Genomic DNA, 24,833 nt, shown 5'->3' on the forward strand with positions numbered 1-24,833 from the left:
TGAGCCCAAATCTGGTCTGACATTTACTAGCTGTGTGACCCTGGGCAAGTCACTTTAACTCCGAATGTGAGACCTTTGTAAACTTTGGAAAACTAGATAAAATAAATCATAATTAAAGGATAGCTGACTGGAACTTTGGCTTGTTTTAGGTAAGTTTTTGCCCTTCTCCAGGGCTGGAGCTCTAAGTGATTCATGGAAAAGGGCAGCTGGGGGAAGGGAGAATGTGAGAAGGGCAGAATCAATAAGCATCAAGTAGTCCTATAACTATGTGCCCCACAGTGGGGCAGGAAGGCAGCAGCAAATCCAGCCAACCAACACATTTTATTATTCTAGTTGATGCCTGCACAGGTGTTACAGTCCACATCCAAAACCCTTAGGTATTTAGAATACCTAAAGTCCAGGCACCCAGGTCCCTCCTTCAAGTATCCCCCCTCCCCCCCCACCCCCAGTCAGCTTAAAGCCAGGCTTTGTGCTCATCCAACCCCAGTGCTGGTGTATGTGCTGTGAATTCCCTGTTCCCCCCTCCCCACCCCCCCTTCTCCAAACAGGAACCTCCCCACAGTTCAGCTAGTGCCTGTTATGGGGAGGGAGCTGGGGTAGAGCAGCCTAGCTGTAAGATGAAGACAACAGGGAAATAGAGCACAGAGGGGAGCAGGATAGAGAGGAAATTGGTAAAGTGCCTTAACTAAACAACTTGACGGGACACTGGGGCAGAGCAACACAGGTCCCTGAGGCTGGAGGGAAAGGTTTAGGAGCCCATTGGGGTGAGAGGGAGAATAGAGTGGGAAGGAGGAGGCAAGTGATAGGCTGCAGGCAGGGCTTCCCTAGTCCTGCACATATCTACTAACCCCAATTTAAAGTTATTTACAAACTTAAAACCAACTTTAGGCTAGGTTCCAGGCAGGATGGAGGGTGGAATGGCTCCCAGCTTTGCTGCTCCACTCCCTGCCTAATGCAGTGGGGCCAGGAGGAACAACAGCTATACCTTCAGCTAACCAGCCAACCCTGTGCCTGCCTCCCCCCCTTGGCCCTTCCCCCCACCCCCCAGCTGGCTCAGGGTTCCACAGGAGCCCCAGCCTTTTGGTCTGGCAGTGCAGGAAGTGGAACATCAGGAACGGGGGGCGGAGCATCAGGGGGTTCTGGGGGCGTGCCTGGCCCCAATCCCAGCTCCATCTCCAGCTGCTCCAGCTCCCTTTGATCCAGTAACTCAAAGTCCTCAGAGGTCAGTGTCTCCTCCTCCTCCTCCAGGGCAAGGGCAGGCAGGGGACAGTCCTGGGGAATAGGCAGGAGGACTGGGGGGGAGGGCACTTTGCTGCTTTCAGCATGGCAAAGTGGGGCTGACAGGGTGCTGGACACAGTGTTAAGGGAATCACTCGCTAGCTCAGGGCTAAGTGACTCCATTGGTCCCCCAAGGGGAGCCCTGATCCCAGCCCTGGGGGACCCTGCCCCATTGAAGTGCGTGTTCACAAAGTGCAGCGGGGAAGTGAGCTGAAGCAAGGTCCCCCTGGCTGCCACCTCCTCTTCTTCCTCAGAGTCCAGTGCCTGTTTTGAAAGGGCATGTTCGTGGTCCAGCAGCTCCTCAGAAGGGGCCAATTCTGTTTCTTCCCCTTCTCCAAGATCCCTGCTTGATGCCTCCTCTGGCTCACTTGGCAAGCTCTGCTGGTCCAGATCTGCAGGGATAGGAAGTGGAGTCAGCCCTGTGTTCCTGATGACCAGACTAACCAGACACTTAGAAAAGTGGGTTCACATCTCCAGTCTGAACTCAGGGCGGGCTTGGCTGGGGCTTACAGACTAGGTCTTCCGGGGACCCTAGAGAGGTCTTGTGTGAGGAATGAAGGATGACAACTCAGTCAAGATCCTATGACAGAGCACAGGATGCCTGGCATGGACAGGGGCTACACTGGACAGAGATAAAGATTGCCCCATACCCTCAGAGACATCTGTCAGTTGTGGAGTAGTGGCCCGGGAAACAGAGAAGCCGCCACTCTCCAGAATAGAGGCCTCTTCATCTGACAGTTCTGAGTCTGTAATAGCCAAGGCAAGTGCTGTTTTCTTCACATCTACCTGTACCAGAGAAATGAATGACAGTAACTGACACTTATGTAGCACTTTAAGCTTTAAAAACAGTCCTGCATACATTCGCTCACTTGAATAGAAGCAGCAGAGGAGAAGACATTCAGTGCTTATCAGGAATCCCCCTTCCATATCTGTTTTCCAACCCTCAATATAACAACATTTGCAAAACACAGCTCTCAGGGTACAAAAGTTCTACCTGAGAGAACAAATGCCTCAGAAAGCTTCCCCTCAGCCTTCCATTCTTTTACCAAGATCTCACCACTGGGGAGAAGCCGGCAAGCTCTGCCTCACTCTCACTCTCTGTCTCGGCCATTGGTTCATCACTTCCGGGGGGCGTGCTCCTCACCTGCCGCTCTGAGGGTGAAGGCAGAGTAGGCAAGGTTGACAAAACGGACAAAGTGGTAGGGGCACTGACAGAGGGATGAATGCCCTTCCGTCCCAGCCCCCCAGTTCTTCCCAAGGCTCAGGGGCCTCCCTTACTCTTCTTGTCGTGTTTGTGATGCAGGGCCTCGGCCTCGGCTTTCATGCTGTAGTCCAGCTGCATGAGCAGGGGCTCCAGCCGTGTGTACATCCTCTGGATCAGCTCATGATAAACCACCAGGGGCCACAGCAGGATACTCAGCACTGGCAGTCAGAAAGCCTACTCAGTTCCCACTGCCCTCCCCCAGATGCCCCTCAGGCAGATGGTCTCCCGACAGATGTTGATCCTGTTCCCCTCCCCAGCCTCTTCCCCCACTGAGACTAACATTATAGCTTCTTCAGAGACCTACACAAATAAACAGTTGGGAAAAAAAGGAAGGAGGAAGGGAAGTATTTATAGGGCCCCTACTACGTGCCAGGCACTATACCAAGTGCTTTACAATTATCTCATTTGATCCTCACAACAATCCTCAGGAGTAGGTGCTGTTATCATCCCTATTTTACAGTTGAGGAAATTAAGGCAAATAGAGGTTAAGTGACTTGCCCAGGGTTATACAAGTAGTAAGTGTCTGAAGTCACATTAGAACTCAGGTTCTCCTGACTCCAAGGCTATCGTTCTAGCTACCAGGTCACCTAGCTGCCAGGGAGGCAATGTCTTCTCTGGCTAGACACAGAGAAAGAAGACCCAAAAATGGGGTCTCAGGGAAGGGCAGGGGGCTACACTCTACTCACAGACAATGTAGGAAATCATAATCCCCGGAACATAGTGTCCCAGCAGGGCCAGCACTGCACAACCAGAGCAGACGCGAGCACAGAACTGTAGAGAAGAGCATGGGTCTGAGAAGAGGGGCAGGGCTATCAAAGGCTCTCAGCTGGCAAAGAGGGGCATTGTTGCTCTGCCTCATCCTATAACTTATGTACCAGCAAAACCATTGAGAAGTTCGTCACTGGCATCTGTATAATAGGATCGCCTTTATAGCTACAACTATTTTGCCTTAACTCTAAGCAACCTCAGGATAGTGGTGATCAATCTCTAGAAAAGATACCCAGAGAGGCTAGTTACCTAGGGTATTTATGGCTCCCATAAAGGTCTGTCAATGATAAATATGGTTTTAAAGGGCAAAGTTGCATGCAGGACCCCTGAACAGGAGGTAGACCCCATTCCTTCCTTCTGGCGCAGAGCAAGACATAGATATGTGGACTGGGAGGTATACCTGGGCTGGGTTCTGTCTCTTGTACTGCAGCAGCTCCTGAAGATGAATCTGGAAGGTGAGCCAGCTCTCAGCCAGGTATCGGCACAATTCAGGCACACTCAGCAGGTGAGGCCGGGCGCCTGGCCCTGCACCCTCACTGGGGAGACATGACATGATGACTGGAAGTCTCAGGCATCAGCTGCCTAGGCATTCCAGCCCTCTCTAAGACTGATGTTCTTAGCCAAGGGTCTGTGAACTTTTTAAAAAGATACTTTTATAACTGTATCTAAAGTTTCCATTATAATCTATCATATTTCTCTTATGTGTTTAAAAACTTTGTTCTAAAAAGAGGTCCATAGGTTTTAACAGATAGTCAAATAGATTCATGAAGCAAAAAAGATCGAAAACCCCCTGCCCTAAGTAATGCCCTAATATCACAGCCCAAAGCCTACAGCACCCAATTCTCTGCCCCAGCAGTCTCAAAAATTTCCACTTGACCAAGGAAACTTTGTGGCTAAATTACCAATACACTGACTAGGCGAGGAAGCTCCAACACAAACTGCACCTTGAACCAGCACCTCTCCCCTCCCCAGGCTGTGCACCCTAAAACGAAGTTCAGGGTTTCCCCTGCTGGATGCGGAAGTGAGTTAAGCGGTACCTTGTACTTACCTGTCAGAGTGCGTCTCTTCTGGGGATGAAGCTACGGGGAGAAGAAGGGCAGAGGTCACTGAGCAAGTGGATGGAATACGTGTGTCTACCCCGCCAATTCATGATTTGGGGTGACAAGTTGGGTCAGGGCTAGAGCTCCTCGGGGGCGGGGAAGGCGGGTGGTTTCCATAAATCTGGGCACGAGTACATCCCACCCCTCACCTAGGGCTCACCTGAAAAGTCAGCCAGGAAGTGGGGCTGCCAGAGATCCAGCAGCAAGTAGCCCAAAAGGGAGATGCTGAGGAGGAAGAAGGGCCGAAGGGACGACGAAGACAGCAACCTTGGAGAAGAGACGCCCGCTGACCCCGGGGTGTGGGAGGGTCGGGCAGCTGACCCCGGGGTCTCTCCCCCACGACACCCCCCCCCCGCCCCCCGGCACAGCACCGGACTGTAGGGCGGCTCAGCCCCGCCCCCCTCCGCGCCTCGGGCCCCGCCCCTTCCCGGCCCTCCGCTCCCGGCCGCGGTCGTGGCCGTTACCAGAAGAGGCCGTTGATCGCGGCGGCCGAAACAAGGCTGTGCAGCGGCCTCTCCCACACCAGCAGCCGCTGCGCCGCCGCCAGCGCCGCCTCCCAGCCCCGGAGCCGCAGCCACAGCGCCGTGGCCAGCCGCCCCACCGCCTCGGCCGCCGCCTTCTCCTCCGCCTCGGCCGTCGCCTCACCCATAGCCAAGCTGAGACCCAGTCCCACGCCCAGCCCCAGGCCCGAGCCCGAGCCCAGGGCCCCGCCGCCGCCGCCGCCGCTGCCGCTCGCCATGGCCCAGCAGCAGCTGCCGCCCGGAGCGAGCCCGAGCTGCGCGGCCGCCGCCGGGGGCGCGTCAGGCGGAAGGGGGCGCACGCCGCAGAGACCGCCCTGAGGGCCGAGGGCACCACGTGACGGGGGCGGCCGCCGAGCGCGAGCTCCGCACGTGACCGGGGACTAACCGCCCCCGGGGCGGGGCAGAGCGCCAGGCGCGTGCGCGGCCGGAGACCCACCTCCCGGATGTAAATCCCGGGGAGGACGGGGGTTGGCTATCCGGCCCTCGGACGCCCATCTAGGAGGTGTCTGTGAGTCGGCCACCCCTCTGGCGGGCCCCTGGGAGCCCTTGGCTACAGGAGATATTACGGGCCGTGCTTTCGTGGGGGTGGGAATATCGGGATTGGGGAGAGGGGCGCTTCAACACCGTCAGGTCCGTGGTTAGCTCCCAGGTGGCCCGGGCTAGGGCGTCAGGGGCCAGTGGCCACAGGTTCTGGGGAGTTACTTCCTCAGAATCCTCGTGATAACGAGTTCTTTGGTGCCCCGGGCGCCGGAGGGCCGTTGAGGTGCGCCAGGCAAGGGGCCTGGGCCGTGTGGGGTTTGCATCAGGCACGGTCAGCTCCGCCCCGTCAACTACGTTATCGAGGGCCCACCCCCTTTCTCCTCCCACGGGGTGAAAAACAAACAACAGCGAGTGACCCAGTTAGGTGCCTCGGGCGGGCGGATGTGGGCGACGCCCTGGTCTTTGCCCTCTCGTGTTGTCAAACCACCGAGTGTCCGACGCTAACCCGAACACCTTGTGATGATGTTGCCGAGACTCATAAACAGTTTTAATAAATGCTTCCTGATCTCCCCGAACACTAGCACGCCTGTTTTTTGTTTTTGCTCACACCCAAACTTTTTTGTCACTGTTAGCCTTTATCAGTCAGCAAGCATTAAGTGCAAACGACTAATCTATAGAGCATTTATTGTGTGCCAAGCAACGTGCTAAGCGCTGGGATAAAAAAATGACGAAAACTATCCCTGCCCTGCCAGAGCTTCCATTCTAATGAAGAAAGCGTGCACGTCTACAGGTACGTGCTACATAGAGCAGGTGCAAGGTGGCCTTGGCGGAAGGACCTTAGGAAAGGCCACCCCCCGCCCCCCGCTCCGGGACGTTTAAGCAGAGACCGGACGGCAGCCGGCCAGGGATTCTAGACGCAGAGGTGAAGGGGAGAGCATCCTTCGTTTCTCTCCTGGGATACAGAAAGAGCCTACAAACTCTTGGGGACGCGTAGCCCTTCCAGGTCAGTGGACCCACGCGCTGGTGCAGTTGACGTTTCTTCCCCCCGTCCTTTTTTCCCCGGGTAAGGCCGAAGTCCAGGGAGCGCCTCTCCCCCTGCTCCGCCCCACCCCCACCAGGAAGGCCGGGGATTGGGGGAGACCAGGTCGAGGCCCCGCCCCACCCCGGGCGGAACCGGAAGAGCGGGCCGCGGAAGCTTCGCGAGAGCCGGCGCCGCCCCGCTGTCGCTGTCGCTGTCTGACGGGGCACTGAGGAGGGCGCCCGGGGCCACCCCTCTCCTACCTCCCTCTTCCCCAGGTGGCGTTGGCGGCGGGATGGACCTGTCCGGGCTCCTGCTGGACGAGGAGGGCGCATTTTCACTCGCGGGCTTCCAGGAGTTCACGGTGGGTCCCGCGGACCCCTCAGCCGGGCAGGGCCCAACCCTGGGCGCGCCAGACCCCGCTCCTTGGCTGCCGAGCGCTCTGCCCTCGCTTTTGGGGTCCCGATGAGGCCAGGGCCCTCCGGGGAGGCTGCTCCCGCCACCAGGGGCCTTTTCCCGGCAGGGTCGGTTTACGTGAGGTCGAGGCAGTGTAGGACCACGTTAGAGAGGGGCGGGGAGTATCAGCAGGGCCCCCGAACCCCTCCTCGCATTTGGGGTGTCCGAGGCAGCCTGCTGTCGTGGGAAGAGGGAGCCCTGGAGCTAGAGTGAAGGTCTGGATTCGAATCCTACCGGAGTGACCTTGGGCCAGCTCCCTAACCTCCTCATGCTTCAGTCAAGTCACCTCTAACGTGAAACGAGAGGGCCGGGCTGTGATTTGAAGTTCCCTTTTAGTCCCAAGTCCATGAATCTTGTTCCCTCAATACCAGAGCCCAGGAGGCCAGAGCAGATGGTCTTTCTCCAAGGGGGGGCAGCATGACAAATAGATACTGGGTGTTATTGAGGATGAGCTGGGTTCAGATCCTGCCCCAGATAACTTGGTAGGTGTGTGAGCCTGAACAAGTCACAACTTCTCTAAGCTTCCTTTGTCCATCTGCCCTAAAGTGCATAGGAATGCTTCGATTCTCTAGGGATGTGAGGTCAAACGAAGTAACCTTTGCATACCTTAAAATGCTACACCATTTGTCATTACTGTTAAGAGTCAAAGGTGCTTAAACTGGCTAGAGATGGAGATAGGTGTTGTCTCTTGACCAAAGTAATTTTTCTTTTTCCACATTTTTCCTGTTTCAGTTTCTCCCTGGACATCAGAAACTGAGTGAGCGTGTCAGGAAGCGACTTTACTATGGCTGGGACCCTGACTGCGGCCTAGAAGAACTGTCCAGCCCTGTGGCAGGTGAGACTGTGTGTGAGCCAATGAGAGACAACTGGATAGTAGGAGATTAATAAATGTTTAACAAATGACTGATATCTATGACAATATTTTGTCTGTGTCTGATACAAGCTTTAGATACACATTTTTGTGTGTGATAAATTATTAAACTTCAGCGGAAATTAGATTGTCAGGAGTTGGATTTCAGCAAAATGATCCCTTCCTCTTGCACCCCCTCCCAATTTAGGAGCTCATTTTCGCTGTTTTGACAGCCATGAATAAGAATTCATTTTCCTCAGTGTTCTTAGTACCGTACTTATCTGTGTGCATGTTCTCTTCTCAGAATGTACTTGATGGATATCTTGATGTCTAGTACATAGGAATTGATTAATCTTTAAAATCAAATGGGTAAAAAACATTTTCACTTTGTTATGATGTGTGAGATAGGCATTCTTGTCAATACACAGATTTCTGTATCGCAAGATTTAATTTTTCAGGGTTTGGTTGACTCTTATTCTGTATCCCTTCTCATTATTAATTGGGCAGTGAAAACTACTCATCTATTTAAATCTAAAATTTAAACCTAGGAAAGATGTGGTGTGCAGTGTTAGCGAAAGAATTTTTTATTTCACTATAGATTGAGATTATTTTTTGATTTGATTTCTAGTATCTTTTTGTGGTTCTGTCCTTAAGGCCACTGACAGATTTAGCAATATGTCCCTGTATGTTTTGCTGTGTGAGAATGAAAAGGAGGGTTGGTAGAGAGGAGTGCTTCCTTACTCTGGTCTTTATTCTCTATAGACATTGCTGTGGAGTTGCTCCAGAAGGCAGCCCCTAGTCCTATTCGCCGGCTCCAGAAGAAATATGTATCTCATGTGTCCCGGTGAGCCCAGAATTAAGTGCAGTGTGTTAGGTGGGGTGGGGATAAGACAGGCTCATAAGGAAGGTGATGGGGTCTTAGGCGAAGAATGGGAGGCTGGAATAGATAAAGTGAACAGAAGGAGAAGTAACTGTGGGTATAGTCCTAGAGACTAATGGTTATTCCTTTCCTAATCCCCAGGGAGGCATGTATCTCTCCATGTGCCATGATGTTGGCTTTAGTTTACATTGAACGACTTCGGCACAGAAACCCTGACTATTTACAACATGTGTCATCTTCTGACCTATTCCTCATCTCTATGGTGAGCCTCTAGCCTCCTCAATACTATTTCTTGGGCCTTTGTCCCAGGTCTCCCTGTCTTTTTTGTCATCTTAATGGATAAGGGTATGAGATGGAATACTCTAGTGACAGTATTTTGATGCCTTTGCAGATGGTGGCCAGTAAGTACCTGTATGATGAAGGGGAAGAGGAGGAAGTCTTCAATGATGAATGGGGGGCTGCAGGGGGTGTGGCTGTACCTACTCTCAATGCACTGGAGAGAGGCTTCCTGAGTGCCATGGTGAGAATCTGTTTCTTTTCCTGGCTTATTTCCACTTGTGCCATGATAAATATTGAGCAGTTCAGACCCTCCAACCCTGACTACATATAGTTTCCACTGTAAGTAGTTTTATAGTAGAAGCTTTCTTATGTTCTCTGCCCAGTCTCATTTTTCCATCCTTTGTTTAATTCATTTATTTCATTTTTTTAATAATACTTTATTTTTCCCCAATTACGTGTAAAATCAGCTTTCAACATTTAAAAAAAGGTTTTGTGTTCCAAATCTTATCCCTCCCTCTGTCCCTTCTCCCCTCCCTAGGAAGGTAAGCAATCTCATAAAGGTTATATATGTGCAGTCATGTACAGCATTTCTATATTAGTCATTTTGTGGAAGAAAATTCAAACAAAAAAAAGAAAGAAAGTGAAAAATAGTATGCTTCAGCCTGTATTCAGGCAACATTAGTTGTTTGGAGGCAGATAGCATTTTTCTTCATGAGTGAGTCCTTTGGGATTGTCTTGAATCATTGTATTGCTAAAAATAGCCAAGTCATTTATAGTTGTTCATTGTACAATATTACTCTTCTCCTGGTTCTGCTCACTTCACTTTGTATAAGTTCATGTAAGTCTTAACAGGTTTCTCTGAAATTATTTTGCTTGTCATTTCTTATAGCACAATAATATCTCATTACAATTATATAACACAACTTGTTTAGCCATTCCCCAAATGATGGGCATCTCCTCAATTTCCAATTTTTAGCCACCACAAAAAGAGAAGCTATAAATATTTTATACAGATAATTTGGTGCCTTTCCCTTTTTAAAAAAATCTCATTGGGGATAGGCCTAGTAATATGTATTGCTGAATAGAAGGGTATGTCCAGTTTTATAGTCCTTTGGGCATAGTTCCAAATTGCTCTTCAGAATGGTTGGATCAGTTCACAATTCCACCAACAGTGCATTACTGTCTCAGTTTTCCCGTATCCCCTTCAACATTTATCATTTTCCTTTTCTATCATATTAGCCAATCTGATGGGAGTGAGGTGGTACCTTGGAGTTGTTTTAATTTGCATTTCTCTAATCAGTAGTGATTTAGGACATTTTTTTATGTAACTATAGATAGCTTTGATTTCTTTGCCTGAAAACTGTCTGATCATATCCTTTGACCATTTATCAATTAGGGAATAACTTTTATTGTTAGAAATTTGACTGAGTTCTCTCTATATATTTGAGAAATGAGGTCTTTATCAGAGGTATTTGCTGTAAAAGGTTTTTTCCATCCAGTTTTTGGCTGTCCTCCTAATTTTGGTTTCATTAGCTTTGTTTATGAAAAAACTATTAAATTTTATACAATCAAAATGATCCATTTTACATTTGTACTGTTCTGTATATCTTGTTTGGTCCTAAATTCTTCCCTTCTCCATATATCTGACAAGTAAACTACTCCATTCTCTCCTAATTTGCTTATAGTGTCACCTTTTATGTCTAAATCACATACCCATTTTGACCTTATCTAGGTATACAGTATAAGACGTTGGTCTTTACCTAATTTCTGCCATATTGTTTTTCAGCTTTCCCAGCAGTTTTTGTCAAATAGTGAGTTTTTACCCAGTACTAAATTACTATGGTCATTTATTACAACATATCATGTACCTAATCTATTCTGTTGAGCCACCGTTCTATTTCTTAGCTAGTACCAGATTGTTTAGATGATTACTGTTTTATAATACATTTTGAGATCTGTTACAGCTAGGCCACCTTCCATCACTTTTTTTTTCATTGATTCCTTGGTATTCTTGACCTTTTGTTCTTCCAGATGAATTTTGTTATTATTTTTTTTCTAGCTCTATAAAATAATTCTTTGGTAGTTTGATTGGTATGGCAGTGAATAAATAGATTAATTTAGTTAGAATTGTCTTTTTATTACATTGGCTCAGCCTACTCATGAGCTTATTAATATTTTTCCAGTTGTTTAGCTCTGACTTTGTGTGAAAAGTGTTTGTCTTGGCAGGTAGACTCCCAAGTATTTTATATTGTCTATTTTAAATGGAATTTTTATATTGTTTATTTTAAATAGAATTTTTAAATGGAATTTCTCCTTCTATTTTTTGCTGCTGGACTTTGTTGGTAATATATAGAAATGCTGATGATTTATGTTGGTTTATTTTATATCCTACACCTTTGCTAAAGTTATTAATTATCTCAGCTAGTTTTTTAGTTGATTCTCTAGGATTTTCTTCCCTGTTTACTTTTGTTTACCTTCTCTCATGTTCTTGTATTTTTCATATAAGGATTAGTTCTGTCATCACTCCTCTTAATGCCCGAAGCCTTTGGTGAATAGAAGTATTAGTTTTAAGAAAAATTTCTATCCCACGTGCTATTCTCTCCATCTGTCCTGGTTCATAAGTCCTTTCTCTTTTTAAACTCTAGGACTGGAGCCTCTACACTGATCCTCGGGAGATTTTTGAGGTGCTGAGTTGGCTGGAGGGCTGGTAGGTCCTGGAACACTGGGGAGAAAAGACTGATGTGGGGAGAGGGAGGAGGGTGAAGTATGTAGGAGTAAAAGCCACTGAGGGATGGCTGGATTATGAAACAACAAACTCAGTAAAGCACATGGCAGTTGTAGATAGAGTGTCATGTCTCTGGTGCCTTTTGGTTCTTACATCTGTTTCCTTGTATCAGGTACGAGAGAAGGAAGGGCTTTTATAGCAGATTTATTTTAATTGTTCTATGGTTACTGAAAAATGTTGTACTTAGTTTTTAAAACTGTTTTAAGTAGCTGTAGGAACTATAGATTTGATAGGTCCCACGGACACTGTAGCAACAATTTTGCTAGCAGCTACTGTGGCTGTGTAAAACCACCAGCAACCGGCTCACAGAAGGCCCATAACACAGGTTCTTTTGATCTGCTTTACTAAGGAAAGCAATGTTAAGGGGTTAACAGTCTTACTTTAATCAGACATACAAATATGACTCACCTAGTTCAGGAGGAAAAGACAGCAACCTGAACTTCAGAGCAAATACAAATTACAAACATATATGATATATACAGACCAAATCACAATTCATAGTTACCAGGAAAGCATCAACATCTGGGTTTACAAGCCGGGGAGCTCTTAACAATGGCTTGCCCGGAGTCACACATCACTCTTCCAGTGACTGAAAGCCCCAAAAGTCAAAGGCCAATCTTGGCTCTTATATACCCATGTCAGGGCCTGAAGGATTCACACCTAATCAGCAAAAGGGTGTGAGCCTGGAGTTTAGTACCTAGTTAGCAAAAGGGTGTGGGCATGGGGCTTTGCACCTAGTAAGGCTTAGTAAAAGGCATTTGATTACTTTATCATTTTTAAAAGAGAAAACAGTAAAAAAAAAAAAAAAGTCCCACCTTAACTACCAGTACAGACACCTGTGTAGAATGTTGCCTTTAGCACAGTGGGAGATGTTGGTTGGGGCAAAAAAATTCCATCTTGCTTGGACCTTTCAAGACACATTTCATCTTCTACCAGTGTTGCTGAGCAGCAGGGTCGACGCCGTGGCTGGTATACCTACACAGACTTGTGTGTGCTGTTGGAGCAACGAACCTGGCAATTGGCTTTGGGCTCACTGTGCCAACGTCTGGCCAAGGTGAATGTGGTCAGAGGAACAGAAGTTGGGTTGAAGGGTAATAGAGCTAAGAAGGTGTGAGAAGGGGGTGACTTGTGAGTGGAACGAAATGAATTTTGGGGTAGAGTAGGTGTAGTAAGAGCTAGAAGAACCATAGAAATTGATAGGATTTTGGGAACTCAGGAGAGATTTGGGTTGGAGGGGTACAGCCTTAGGAGAGGGTAGGACTCTTTATTTTTGAAGAAACGGGTAAGTATTGACAGGGGAACAGACCAGGATATATAAGGAAGAGTTTTTGGGCTGTGACGTATGTTTTTCTCTCCCTGACAGCTGGCCTGCCTGCTAGCCTTGGCTTATGTGAGCAGTGTAGCTGTGGCCGTGGCCTCTGTGACTGTCCTCCACCAGACCTTGGGGCTGCATGGCAGTCTTCCACCAGGGCCCCCTGATGTTGGCTGTCTTACCCCCAAGTGCCCACCAGGGCCTTGTTCTCTGTCTTCAGCTTCTGTTCCACAGTTCCTACCCCTGTCAGCCAACACCTCCCAAAATCCAGTGGGGGAAATGGGACTGCATTCACTGTGGGGGAGTCTTCTGGCTACACTGAGTCCTTCTCCATTGCCTCCAGCACCTTTACCAGGCACCCCGACTTCTCAGCCCTGCCCCCTTTGTCGGCAGCTCCAGATAGACTCCCCAAACCACTATGCCTGTCAGCGTACCAACTATACAGCCACAATGAGGCCTCTCAGTCCCTGGTATCCTCCACCTGGCCAAGCCCCACCCTGGCCCTGGAGCCCTGTAGCTCCTGTCCTACCCCAGCCACAGCAGTGCTCCTTGTTTGGTGCTATGGAGCTGGCCCGCCTCAAATCCTTTATCTTTCCAGGATAGATAGAGACTCTGGAAATGTGTTGAGGGGAGTTAGGTTGCCCTGGGGGACTTACAGGACAAAGTTTTATCCATTGGGAAAGAAGAATTTAAAAACGTGATTTAGATTCTCTCTTCCTTTCTGGATCCTTTGTTCTCTTTCCTCTAAGGGGAAAGGTAAATGGGGTTGTTGTGGCAGCGGGGTGAAGAGTATGTAGTTTGTCTTTGTTGCCTTTGCCTATGGCTAGTTGCCACAGAATTGGCTTCATGATGTCACTTGGGAAGGTTTCATCCTGGTGACCTGTGTGATGTCACATGCAGAAGGCCGGGGGAAGACCTGGCCACCTTTCTGAGGCTTTCTAGAGTTGATAATGACTTTTGCTCTTGTTTCTTAGGATGAGCGGGCAAGTATGAGAGTAGAGGGATAGATTGAGACTGGTCTATGTGAAGTCCCTAGAGCTTGAGTGCTAGGGGATGATAGGACCAGGGAGCTGGAGGGTGCTCGGGAGGTGGTGGAGAAAGAGCCCCTTTCCAGTCAAAACTTAGAGGGTTCTTAGCCTTTAGCCTCTGTCCTCCAGTGTCCCCTGCCCATATACTCTTATCTACTCTTTGATGGTGCCGCTCCCCTGTGTCTCTTTCCTCAGGTCTCTGGCCCTTGGTTTGTACTTGGTTGGTTTTTTCCATGCTTTTATAGAAGAATTTGAGGTTTCAATAAACAGTTTAAGTTGCATGGCCTGGACTCTGCTTCCTGCGCTAGCCACTGACCACATCTAAGGCTTTTAGACCAGTAGTTAACATGTCTCTTGGACCCTTCATTTCTCAGACCTTTTTTTTGTGAATCTCTTTCAAGCTCCAATTATTTTCATGGATTTTTATCCTAGTTTCAAGATTACTCCATGATCCCTGTATCCCAGTGGTCCTTGTTCTTTTATTCACTATTCCCCAGTCACCCATCTCTCTCTTGTGCAGTTGAGGCCTGGAAGGTTGTAACCACATCCTTTGACTGTTGTCTTAGTTGCAGGTTTGTCACTCATTCTGAATGAGCTTGACCCAGATTTGAACTCAGCTAGATAAGTCTTCCTGACTCTAGGCCCAGCACTCTATCCACTGCGTCACCTAGCTGCCCCTTAGAATACTGTTGCTCCTTGAGAAATGTGAAGGAGATAATTTTAGAGAAATCTTAAACTAATGTAGAGTGAAAGTACACCAAACTAGGTATTATACAGTAACAACATTATAAAAAATAAACAACTTTGAAAGACTTAAGAACTCCAATCAACAAAGCGTCCAGCACAATTTCACACGATGCCTGATATGACATGCTGTTTACCTCCCGACAGAGAGGTGATGGACCTAGGGTACCAATGGAGACAAACAATTTTTGGACTAGGTCAGTGAGGTAATTAATTTTGCTTTTACTGTGCCTATGTGTTTCTGTGGTTTGGAGAGTGAGTAATGGCTATTTTGGAAAGCTGGCTTCAGTGATGTATATGGTGTGCCATCCACACTTTCCTCCTTCAGGGCTTGGGCTTTGGGGAGGAGAAGACCAAAACATTAGGACTCAGAGACTTGGCAGAACAAGCTCCCCCAGTTAATGGGTGATGGAGTTTGCTACAGAGCTGGGCAAAGGTGAATGTTCCACTGTGCTGCCGTAGTTCCCTCATTCCTTTGCTTTGCTTCACTGCCACTCCAGCCCCTCCCTAAAGTAGGCAGCTGATGCTACTCATTCGCCCCTTCCACTGGATGCCCTGAACCGTGGACCAGAGCAGCAAGGATAGGACTGATAGGCTTGGAGTGGTGGCAACATGAACACACCGATTAACCAGCCTAGCCCACTCTCCTCTCTGGCTCCACAGCTGGCTCCCCAAAGCCCCTCACCCCAGTCCTGGGATTCCTTCTGTGGAACCCCTTCCTGGGGCCTCAGCTGGCTCTTGGCTGCACAGGTAGGAGGAGGCATAGAGATTTGTGTGTCTAAGGGGACATCTGGGAAGTAGAGTCTGGGGGGTGAAGAGCATAATTTCTTGAGAGAACAATATTTGAGAGTCCTTCCCCCCTCCCACCCCCTTCTGCAGCACATTCTGGTCCAAGCTTCTTTGCTCTGTGTCTCCCCCCTGCTCCTGCTTCATAGTCTTCCACCAGGAAGACTTTCCTGTCCCCTTGGCCAGCTCCTGGCTTCCAGTCTCTTCTCTTGTGGTTTGTCTACTGCCATGCAAACCTGGATGGGCAGCAGGTGAGGGGGAGACTGGGAGGGCAAGTTGAAGAGATCTTTTGGTGGGCACAGTGCCTTTAGGGAGGGAGATTCCCCCCCCCCCCACCCTACCCCAGCTGCCAGTAAGCCTTTCAAGCCAGCATACTCTATCCTTTTTGCCTGCTGTGAATACAGGCTACCTCTGGTCTAGGCCCCATCCATTGAGTTCCTCATTCCCGCTCTGGTGTTGGCCAGCCAGAAACCATACCAAGTTACCTGGGTACCTGGAAACAGTGAGCATTGGGCATGGGCATGGGGAAATGTTGTCCAAAAACCTCTGCAAGGTGGGAGGATTGAAGACGGGCTACATATCCATATTTATTACAGGGGAGTCGGGTTGGGGTGACAGGATAGAGAATCTTGAGGTTGGGTTTGGTGCTATTAGTTGGCACCTCCAGGCAGCAACAATTGGTCTCCATCTGTACAGATTTCCAAGTCCTTATATTCATTCCCTCCACCATCCTTTCCCAGATTCCCGTGTGCTGAGTCCATGTGTTGAACAGGCTGCCCTACCCTGGGAAGCTGGGATGAGTCTTTCAGAGAGGTGGGTGTTCTCTCTTAGAGGGGTAGGAAGGGTAAAGGTGGCATATGTGGGGTCGGGGAGGGACAGAGATAAGTTTTTTCTTGTTCTTTTTGGCTTTGAGACTGTCTCAGGAGGAAAAGGCTGGGCGGGGGAGGGAAGTACTAAGGTTTCTGGGACCTACCTGGGATCACCTTCCCAAGATTCAGGTTGTAGCTTCCATTTACCTCCCTTTTCTCCAACCCTATTTCTTTCCACCCCCATTCAGGTGTCAGGTGCTGCACTGATGTCTGGGCTGCTTCAGGGAACACTAGCATTGTTGGGTGGGCCTGGTCGATTGTTCCTTTATTTTGGGCCCCTGGTCCTTGCTCCCAGCCTGGTTGTGGCAGGGCTTTCTGCTCACAAGGAAGTTACACTGTTCTGTTCTGCAAATTGGGGCCTTGCATTGCTGTATGTGAGTCTCAGCAGCAGTATGGACAAACCTGCTTTGCTTCAGTAAAGATCTGGGGGAGGACAACATTAGGAATTTTGAGTCTAAAACTTTTTGCCAAAGCTTTCCATTATTCTAACCCCCCAAATTGATTCCATTCATTGCCCTACTGTATTACTTGTCCTCCCTTCCCCTATGCCCCCCATTCCACTTCAACATTGCTCAGATTCCCTATAAATCTCCTATGGTGGTTTCTCTTCTCTCACTTTCCCCACCTCCTGATGGTACCCAATTCTCATAGTACACAAACGCAAATCACCCTTTCCATGCCCTGTGCTTTACTGTGACAGCTTCTCTTCTTCCATGATGCTAAAAAGTCTCTCCTTTAGGCCTATCCTACTTATAGTTGTATGTTCTCAGCATCTCGAATCTTGCCTGCTGCCCTTGTGCCCACTTCGAACTCCTGTTCCTCCAACTCACATCCATGTCCCTGTCTTCCGCCTTTTCTTGGTACGTGGAGGCCAGCAGTGATTGGAATTCCTCAGAAGTGTGTCCTCAGCCATCCTACCTGTCAGCTTCATCTGTTCCTGCAGGGAGTGAGCTGGGGTTGGGGATTCTACCTGTCTCAGTCTTGTCTCATACAGGTGCTGCTCTCTGTGATCTGTGTTTGGATCCTCTCTGCTTTATTGGGCCTTAGTTTCACCCCACAGAAGCTGTCTGCCCCTAACATCACCCCATGGCTGTGGCTGCCTCACCCGGGTATGACTACCCAGACCACTTTCTCCCACTCTAGTCCGCTCTCCAGTTACCTAGATAGACATGAATGTTTTCAGAGTCAGGACCAGTTAGCATTTATTAAGTGCCAGGCACCGTGCCAAGTTCTGGGGCTACAAATAAAGGCACGAGTCAACCTTTGCCTTCAAGGAGCTTACACTCCAATGAGGAAGACAACACATAAAAAGAAGCTGAAGGAGGCAGGGTCGTGATACAGTCATGACTCCGGGATGGGAAATGATCTAAGAAGGTATGAGTTTCTGAGCTGATTTCATCTTGTAGAATGATGAAATCCTGGAAAGTAGTAGTTCTACTTCTCTGAAGTCAGTGTTTAATGTATTCTGTTTCTGGCTTAAGACTGGAGTCTCCCCCAAACTTTTAGTGTCAGTGTTTAAGGCTTTGTGCTTGTGGGAAAAACAGTTTTCATCATATGGGGATAAGAGTTCTGGAAACAAGAGTCCTTACAACAAATAGATTCCCATGACTCCAGACAGGGAGTAAATGGGACCAGGCTGGGCATTTCAGATTTGTTATACCAATGTCTTTCCAGGTACATGGTCTTGGTCCAAGTTGACCCTCCGGGGCCTGGTTGCAGGCACTACCATGGCACTGGCATCTTTGACCAGCTCCTTGTGTTGTTACGCATTGTGTGGCCAGCTGCTGCAGCTGAGTCCTCCCCCCTCCTATGCCTGTAATCGAGGCCTGGGCTTTGAGGGCCTGAGCAGCCTGCTGGCTGGGCTCTTGGGGAGCCCTTTGGGTATTGCCTCCAGCTTCCCCAATGTGGGCACCACCAGTCTCACCCAGGTATAGACCTTGGAGCTGGAAGATGAATGGAGGTTTCCTGAGGAGGGCATAGGATGTAGGGAAGTGGATCTAACAGTTTTGGCTGTGCAGCTGAGCCTCTATCCTCCTACTTAGGCTGGATCTCATAGAGTGGCAAGGCTAGTCAGCCTACTGTGTATAGGGTTGGGTCTCTCTCCATGGTTGGGGCAGGCCCTTACCACCATCCCGCTGCCAGTTCATGGTGAGTACAAATCCTTGCTGTGAGTTTGTCTACTTGACCCCTTTTAAAACTTTTTCTATTCCTCATTGAAGTTTGCTAGTTGAATCACTGATACAAGGGGATGGGGTTTAATTTTCATGCTTCTACTTGTCCCAGGATTTTGCCACCCTTGGTACAAGGACTTGAACAAGCTTTCTCTGTAGGTGCCACACAGCTTGTCACTATACAGAACTTTGTGTACCACCTTTCCAACATCCTTGGCCAAGTCCAATGCCTTTCCCCCTCCAGTTCTCTTGCTGTTGGGCCTCTCTTTAGCATTTATTACTGAAAAGCCTCCATCTTGCTCAATCCTCTCTTTCCTTGGCTTCTGTGATACTGCACCCTCAGTTGTTCTACCTGTCTGACTGTTCCTCCTGGATCTCTTGTTGACTCTTCATCCTCCTTCCATCCCTTACATGTATTTTCTTCTTGGTTGTTCCTTTTTTATATTGTTTCCCTTGGCAGTCTCATTCACTGTCATGGCTTTAATTATTACCTCTGTGTGGCTGACTTTTAAATCTTTTATCTCCAGCCCTGAGCTCTAGCCCCATATTTACAGCTGCCTGCTGGATATATCCTCTTGGATATCTATCAGCCGGCATTTATTATAGCTCTAGTATGTGCTGGGCACAATGGATGAAAACATCCTTTGTCTTCCAAAAACTAATTCTATCAAAAGAGACAACATATGCATATATAAATATATGCAAAATAGAAGCAAAATGAAAGGGAGTTTTTTTCTTATTTGTAGGGGAGGTGTTAGCACTTAGGAAAGGCTTCATGGAGGAGGTGGCCCTTGAGCTGGGCTTTAGAGGAGAGGAGGGGATTCTAAGACTTGGAGGTGAGGAGGGAACCCAAAGGTGTGAAGATGGACTTTTGTGAGGAACAGCAAGAAAACCTCCACAGTTCAAACATATCTCAGATTTAGCTCCTTAAAACTTAGACATCCCCGGGGGCTCATGCTGCCTCTATTTCTGTTGATGGCACCATCCTCTGAGGCTCCTTTTGTTCCCATTGAAACCACCCTGGTTCAGGCCCTCATAACCTCTTGGGGAGGCAATTGCAAAAGTTTAGTAAAGAGTTTTCCTTCCTTTGTTCCCTCCCCACCTCCCCACTTCATCTGCATCATCCTGGTTATAGTGACATCTTGGCCTCTCAGATATCTCTTTATTCTCAGCATTCAAGGACAGCTGTCCTTCATCCAACCTCAGCTTTCCTCATGCTGTTCTGCTTCAGGTATTGGATATTTCATGCCTTTATGGTGTGCATTGTAGAAAGACTGCTGGACCCGAGGGAGAATTTGATTTCTGTCTCTCCCACTTAACCGTGTGACCTCCTGGACAGAGCATTTCACTGTTCAGAAATGTTTCATTAGCTAGTTTCCTTGTTTTTAAAATGAGGATCATCTCTTCGCTGTTTACCTTACCGGACTGTTGTGAGGAAAGTGCTTGGAAAGTTTAAATGCCACGTAAATGCGTTTGATGGTGATGCTGTTTTGCTCAAACTGTCCTCCGTGCTTGGAATCAACTCTTCCTCATTTCCAACTGTTGAAATTAGTTTTCTCCTTGAGAGCCAACTTCAGGTGATCAGTTTCTCCATGAAGCCTTTCTCAATAAACCAGCTGGAAACGAAGTTTCCCTTGGCTTTCTCATCATACTTTTAGACCTTTCCTTTCCACTTTTTACGTTTTGCATTTTATTGTGGTTACTTGTATACGTCTTTATACCCCAGCGTTAGATTGTAACCTCCTTGAGGGAAGAACTTTTTTTAATTTCATCTTTGTATCGCCAGTCCCTGGCACAATGTTGAAATTAATTCCCCACCTAGGTGCTGTGCTGGGGGTGAACCTGGCAGTCATCTTGTCGACTGGCTTTTCCTACTTCTACTTTACGGACATTGACTCAGGACGTAATGTCTTCATCGTTGGTTTTGCTACCTTCATGGCATTGTTGCTGCAGGATGCTTCTGTTCTCAACACGGTGGGATGATAGGAAGGGGAGGAGGAGCTCTCAAGTAGAGATGGCTGGAGGGCTCCTAAGCCTCCGGTCCTTAGGTCTCTCCTCCAAGCTTTGGTCCAAACCAAACAAGGTCTTTCATAGGAGAGGAAGTTGGGGGCATTTGGAATCAAGAGAATCCAGTGGCCTGGAGTGTGTTTGATATTTTGAGGTCCTGAGAGCCCAGAAGCAGAAAGTTTTGAGGAGAGATTCAAGTGCTTGCTGGATGGTAGGAGGTAATGGAGTTGGTTAATGGAAGGAAAGGAAGGGGAGGATGCTTGCTCCAGGAGGTTGGACTTGTTGGTACTAACTGATCTTGGGCAAATCAATTCACCCTTTCAATTTTGTCATCTGTAAAAAGAGGGGACTGGACTAGAGAACAGCTCATATTTATACAGCACTTCACTTTTTACAAAATACTTTCTTCACAGCCACCTTAGGAAGGTGGGTAGTACAAGTATCATTCCTATTTGACAGGTGAATAAACAGTGAGGTGTAGAGCTACTCAAGGCTGTACATCTTTGACGTTTTGTGATTCCAAGTGTCGTGATCAGGTCTGGCCGTATGGGATTGTCATTCCAGCTTTACCCCAATTGCATAGGGTTGAGTGCTGCGGACGTGCTGCTTTGTTCCTTTTTGGCAGAGCCTGTGCTTCTGGCTGGTCTCTTGAGTTTCCTCCTGGAGAACACCATCCCAGGTGAGCAGAACTGGGGCCTGTAGGACAGTGGGGGTGGGAAGAAGTGACTGCTCTCCTGATTCATCTTTTTCCTCAAATGGCTTTTCAGGAACTCGGTTAGAGCGAGGCCTGCCCTCTCAGAAGGAGGCTCAGACTCCGAAGCTCCGAAGGAAGGATGCTTTGGAATATGAGCTGCCCAGCCCCTTCCAGAAGCTCAACTCCCTTCTGCCCCAGCCCCTACGATGCCTCTGTTCCCCGCCCGAGGACAGTGGGGTTGAGGAGGAGCCGGGGCGGTCAGAGCCAAGAGAAACTACGGACCTGCTGCCCAGCTCTGAGCTCAGACCTCCGCCTCAGTCTCGCTAGGGCCGGGGCTGACTGAGGACCCCTCCTCACCTGGCCAGGGCTGCAATCTCAGGGCTCCTCCGAGTCCTCACTAGGAAGAGAGGGACCACCCACCCCTTTGGCCCCTCCTTCCAGCTTCTCCCAAGAGGGGAGCCCAGTCCCTGACTGGACCGGGAGGTGGTGGGTGAGGAGGGGCTCGTTGTCTCCCCGCCCCCGCCCCGTGACCTATAAATTTCACCTAAAGCCCAAGAGCTGGTTTGGAGACTCATCAATTTGGCCCAAGGCGGCGCCGCGGCGCGCCGCGCCTCGCCTCCCCTCCCCTTTTCTTATCTCAAGCTCCCGCGGCCCCAGGATGAGGCCGGGGTTATGGGGAGGGACCCCGCCCCATCTGGGAGGGGCGTTCAGGCCACGCCCGCTCAGACAGCCAGTTCCTCCCCCTCCTCTCGGGAAAGGGTGCGCGCGCAGGGCCCGGAGGGCCGGCGGCTATGACGTCACGGTAGGAAAGGAAAGGCCAGAGTGGGAAGAGAGAAAAGCTGTGGGGCTTGGGCTGGGGGCGCGTGACGTGGGGTTAAGAATTGCGTGTGGTAGGGGGTAGGGTGGGTGGAGACGAAGCTTTTGTCCCGCGGAAAAGCGAAAGGGAGCTCGGTCCTGGAGGTACCGTGAGGGGTGGGGGGGTGGGGCGGGGCCAGGGCGGCACGCGCATGCGCGGAGCAGCCCCCCGCTTTGCGGGAGCCGGGGCGGGCCTAGGGGGTGGGGCGGGTGGGGCCTGGTCCTCGGCTCGATCTCCGGACTGCGCGCGCGTCCAGCTCGAGCTAGAGGAATGGGGCGGCAGCGCCCCCAGAGGACTCGCAGTCCCGAGCTCCGTCAGGGCGAGGGTGGCGTAGGGCGCGTCGCTGGGCCGGGCTGCCCCCTGGTGGTGGCCCAAGGGGAGGAGCTCCCGTGGGAGGCGCCGGCAGCACGGAGTGGGCTCACCTGCCCCGCGCCGCCTTAGCCAGCCGCAGTGCGGGCCGACGTGCCGAGGGCGAGTGGTTCATTCCTTCCTGACTGTGAGCCGGCGGGGCCGGACTGGGAGAGCCCCGAGGAGCCTCCCTCGGATCCTGTCCGGAGAGCCTCTGTACCTATCTCCTCCTGGGTGTCTGAGCTCCCTGGGCCCCTGGAGCTTGCATTCTCGGCATCTACGAGCGCCCAGGCCCAGCTCCTCTTGCAGACGGCTCCGAGGGAGCAGCCTCACCAGCCGCGCAGCGGCCCAGGGCCACGCACACTTAAACAGAACCTTCCCACTCCGCTTTCGGCGTCTCCCCCCACTGCAGCCCCGGCTTCAGGAAGCCTTCACTGCGGGCCCGGGGCTTCCCCCGAGCCGGGTTCTTAAGATGTGTTCCTGTTCTGACTTGAGAAGACGGGAATACAAGCGAATTGTGCGCTCTTCTCGTGGGCATAGGCTTGTATAAAAATAACACGTGCATAGAAAGCACGTAGCCTTTGCAAAGAAAAATCACCGTGCGATGAGGACGTCTTCATCTTGCCGGTGATTGTTGTCGCTCCACCATGATCCCCCTGAGTCCTGAAGCGCTCTGTACTCTAATAGCCCTGAGGAATGATGGTGATAATTACACACTCAGTGCCGCGGGATTGAGGCTAATTTTGAGGCAGGCAGCGGTGTTTATGGTACACCAGCTGGGTGTAGTATTGCCCTGGGTGCTTCGTGTGGCTGTGAGAAAAATGGACAATTTGGTTTATGTTCTCTAGGAAATCAAGAATGATCGTTCAGTTCCATAAACTTAAAACCCCTCTCAGTGCTAAGTGCTAGGAGTACAAAACCATAGATGAAACAGTCCCTCCCCTGCCTTGAAAGCTCTTCTTGAGGGGATGGTACCTCCATCCCTCCAACTAATATTGTGCATCCAGTTAGATCTGTACTGGTCTAATGGAGCTATTCTGTGTTGAAATGGGAGTTCTGAGTTTTTTTGTTCTTAAACCTACTTAATGTAAGTGATAGCTGTGGGGAATAAATAGAAACTTTGCCTTTTTTTTTTAATTGAGGAAGAGGTTTCCATAGGATGTTAGCAGGGATAGAAATCTTGCCCTTCCCAGTGCAGAGTTGGGTGAGTGGTTATTCTCTTACAGATGGATGAACTGGAGCATGGTCTGCTGATCCAGCCTTGGGCATGGCTGCAGCTTTCAGAGGACTCACTTCTGGCCAAGGCCTACATCACCACGCACAAGGGCTATGCCCTTCTTCTCTCTGACCTCCAGCATGTGTGGCATGAGCAAATCGACCCGAATGTGGTTGGCCAACGGGCCAAGGTAAATGGGAGTGATAGCAATGGGAGAATGCGGTTTGTTCTCCACCCAGTAAAGCGGGGGTGGTGGGGGGGTGGGGGGGGGCATAGCCATAAATTGGTTCATCTGCTCTTGGATTGCTAGGGAGCATTGAAGAGTTAGTGGAACGTAGTAAAAAGAACACCTGCACTAGAAACTAAGACATTTGAGGTTTGGTCCCTGCTCTTCTGCTAACTAGCTTTGTCACTTTGGACAAATTATTTAACCTCTTTAGGCTTCAGTTTTCTCATCTAGAAAGTGGGATGATTGGACCACTTGAGTGCTAAAGACTTCTGTCACTGAAATTCTATGATTCTATGTTTTTTTGTAATAATTCAGTGTTAAATTCTATTGCTTGGCTTTAAAGTCTTTATACATCCTGGTGCCATCTTACCTTTGTAGTCATGTCCCATACTACTTACCTTCCCATATGTTGTATGCCTGCCAAATCGGGCTTTGGGGCCAAGGTTTGAATCCCAGCTCTGCCTCGTGCCATACATGTGACCTTGGGCAAGTCACACTCTTTGGCCTTCAGTTTCCTCATCTTTAAAATGTAGATTTGAATTATATGGCCCAAATCTATGATGTTGTGATTTCCCTGAACTTTTCTGCCCCCTTAGATTTGCTTACAATTTCTCTCAGGCCAGAAATGAGATCCCTTCCCTTCTTCTATTTGTAAAATTGCCTACCCATCCCTTAAAGCACAGCTGAAATGCCACCTCCCCATGACATCTTCTCTGTTCTCCCCAGTCAATAATGATCTTTTCAATTCAATAAGCATTTATTAAGTGCCATTGTATGCAAGGCACTGTATTATGTGTGAGGGGTAGAAAGAAGAAACAAAACCATTTATTCTTGATGAACTTATATTCCTCTGGAAAGATAGAACATGGACATTTAATTGTTCATTCTTTATCT

At 49.3% G+C, this 24,833-nt stretch overlaps 4 protein-coding genes across 7 annotated transcripts in view; 3 read left to right on the top strand and 1 right to left on the bottom strand.

The window, feature by feature from the left end:
• Positions 1-302: 302 nt before the first annotated feature.
• RETREG2 (reticulophagy regulator family member 2) lies at positions 303-5,149 on the bottom strand. The gene is made up of 9 exons (XM_036758211.1): positions 4,875-5,149; positions 4,571-4,677; positions 4,359-4,389; positions 3,711-3,846; positions 3,229-3,313; positions 2,557-2,700; positions 2,336-2,430; positions 1,929-2,064; positions 303-1,670 (listed from the first exon to the last, which is right to left on the bottom strand). Exons 1-9 carry the CDS (start codon positions 5,147-5,149, stop codon positions 1,054-1,056), a joined length of 1,626 nt encoding a protein of 541 aa, XP_036614106.1. The 3' UTR covers positions 303-1,053.
• Positions 5,150-5,670: 521 nt separating this feature from the next.
• CNPPD1 (cyclin Pas1/PHO80 domain containing 1) lies at positions 5,671-14,300 on the top strand. 2 transcript variants are annotated; one of them, XM_036757935.1, is made up of 9 exons: positions 5,671-6,414; positions 6,708-6,793; positions 7,618-7,720; positions 8,498-8,579; positions 8,757-8,877; positions 9,007-9,135; positions 11,540-11,601; positions 12,616-12,733; positions 13,043-14,300. In XM_036757935.1, exons 2-9 carry the CDS (start codon positions 6,725-6,727, stop codon positions 13,592-13,594), a joined length of 1,236 nt encoding a protein of 411 aa, XP_036613830.1. In that variant the 5' UTR covers positions 5,671-6,414; positions 6,708-6,724; the 3' UTR covers positions 13,595-14,300. The 2 variants fall into 2 exon arrangements, with proteins under 2 accessions (XP_036613830.1, XP_036613829.1); XM_036757934.1 differs by lacking the exon at positions 5,671-6,414 and having other exon boundaries at positions 6,578-6,793.
• Positions 14,301-15,375: 1,075 nt separating this feature from the next.
• SLC23A3 (solute carrier family 23 member 3) lies at positions 15,376-21,759 on the top strand. Its single transcript, XM_036755713.1, is given in 13 exon segments — positions 15,376-15,513; positions 15,643-15,800; positions 15,954-16,051; positions 16,290-16,313; positions 16,316-16,362; positions 16,607-16,788; positions 17,158-17,278; positions 17,398-17,527; positions 18,093-18,346; positions 18,461-18,566; positions 20,412-20,563; positions 21,161-21,275; positions 21,364-21,759. Coding segments are annotated over 13 exon segments (1,779 nt in total). The 3' UTR covers positions 21,618-21,759.
• A 275-nt stretch (positions 21,760-22,034) lies between these two features.
• The window catches only part of NHEJ1 (non-homologous end joining factor 1), a 103,643-nt gene continuing 100,844 nt past the window's right edge, over positions 22,035-24,833 (top strand). For 2 of the 3 annotated variants that reach the window (XR_005010285.1, XM_036758191.1), the window contains exons 1-2: positions 22,035-22,092; positions 23,721-23,900. Coding sequence is in view for 2 of the 3 variants with exons in the window: in XM_036758191.1 (XP_036614086.1) it covers positions 23,721-23,900 (180 nt within the window). In the remaining variant the exon portion in view is untranslated. Of the gene's footprint in view, positions 22,093-22,209; positions 22,251-23,720; positions 23,901-24,833 lie in introns of those variants that run through there. The other variant, XM_036758192.1, reaches the window with a different exon arrangement.

This window comes from Trichosurus vulpecula, chromosome 4, assembly GCF_011100635.1.
Source record: "Trichosurus vulpecula isolate mTriVul1 chromosome 4, mTriVul1.pri, whole genome shotgun sequence".
NCBI classification, from domain to species: Eukaryota; Metazoa; Chordata; class Mammalia; order Diprotodontia; family Phalangeridae; genus Trichosurus; species Trichosurus vulpecula.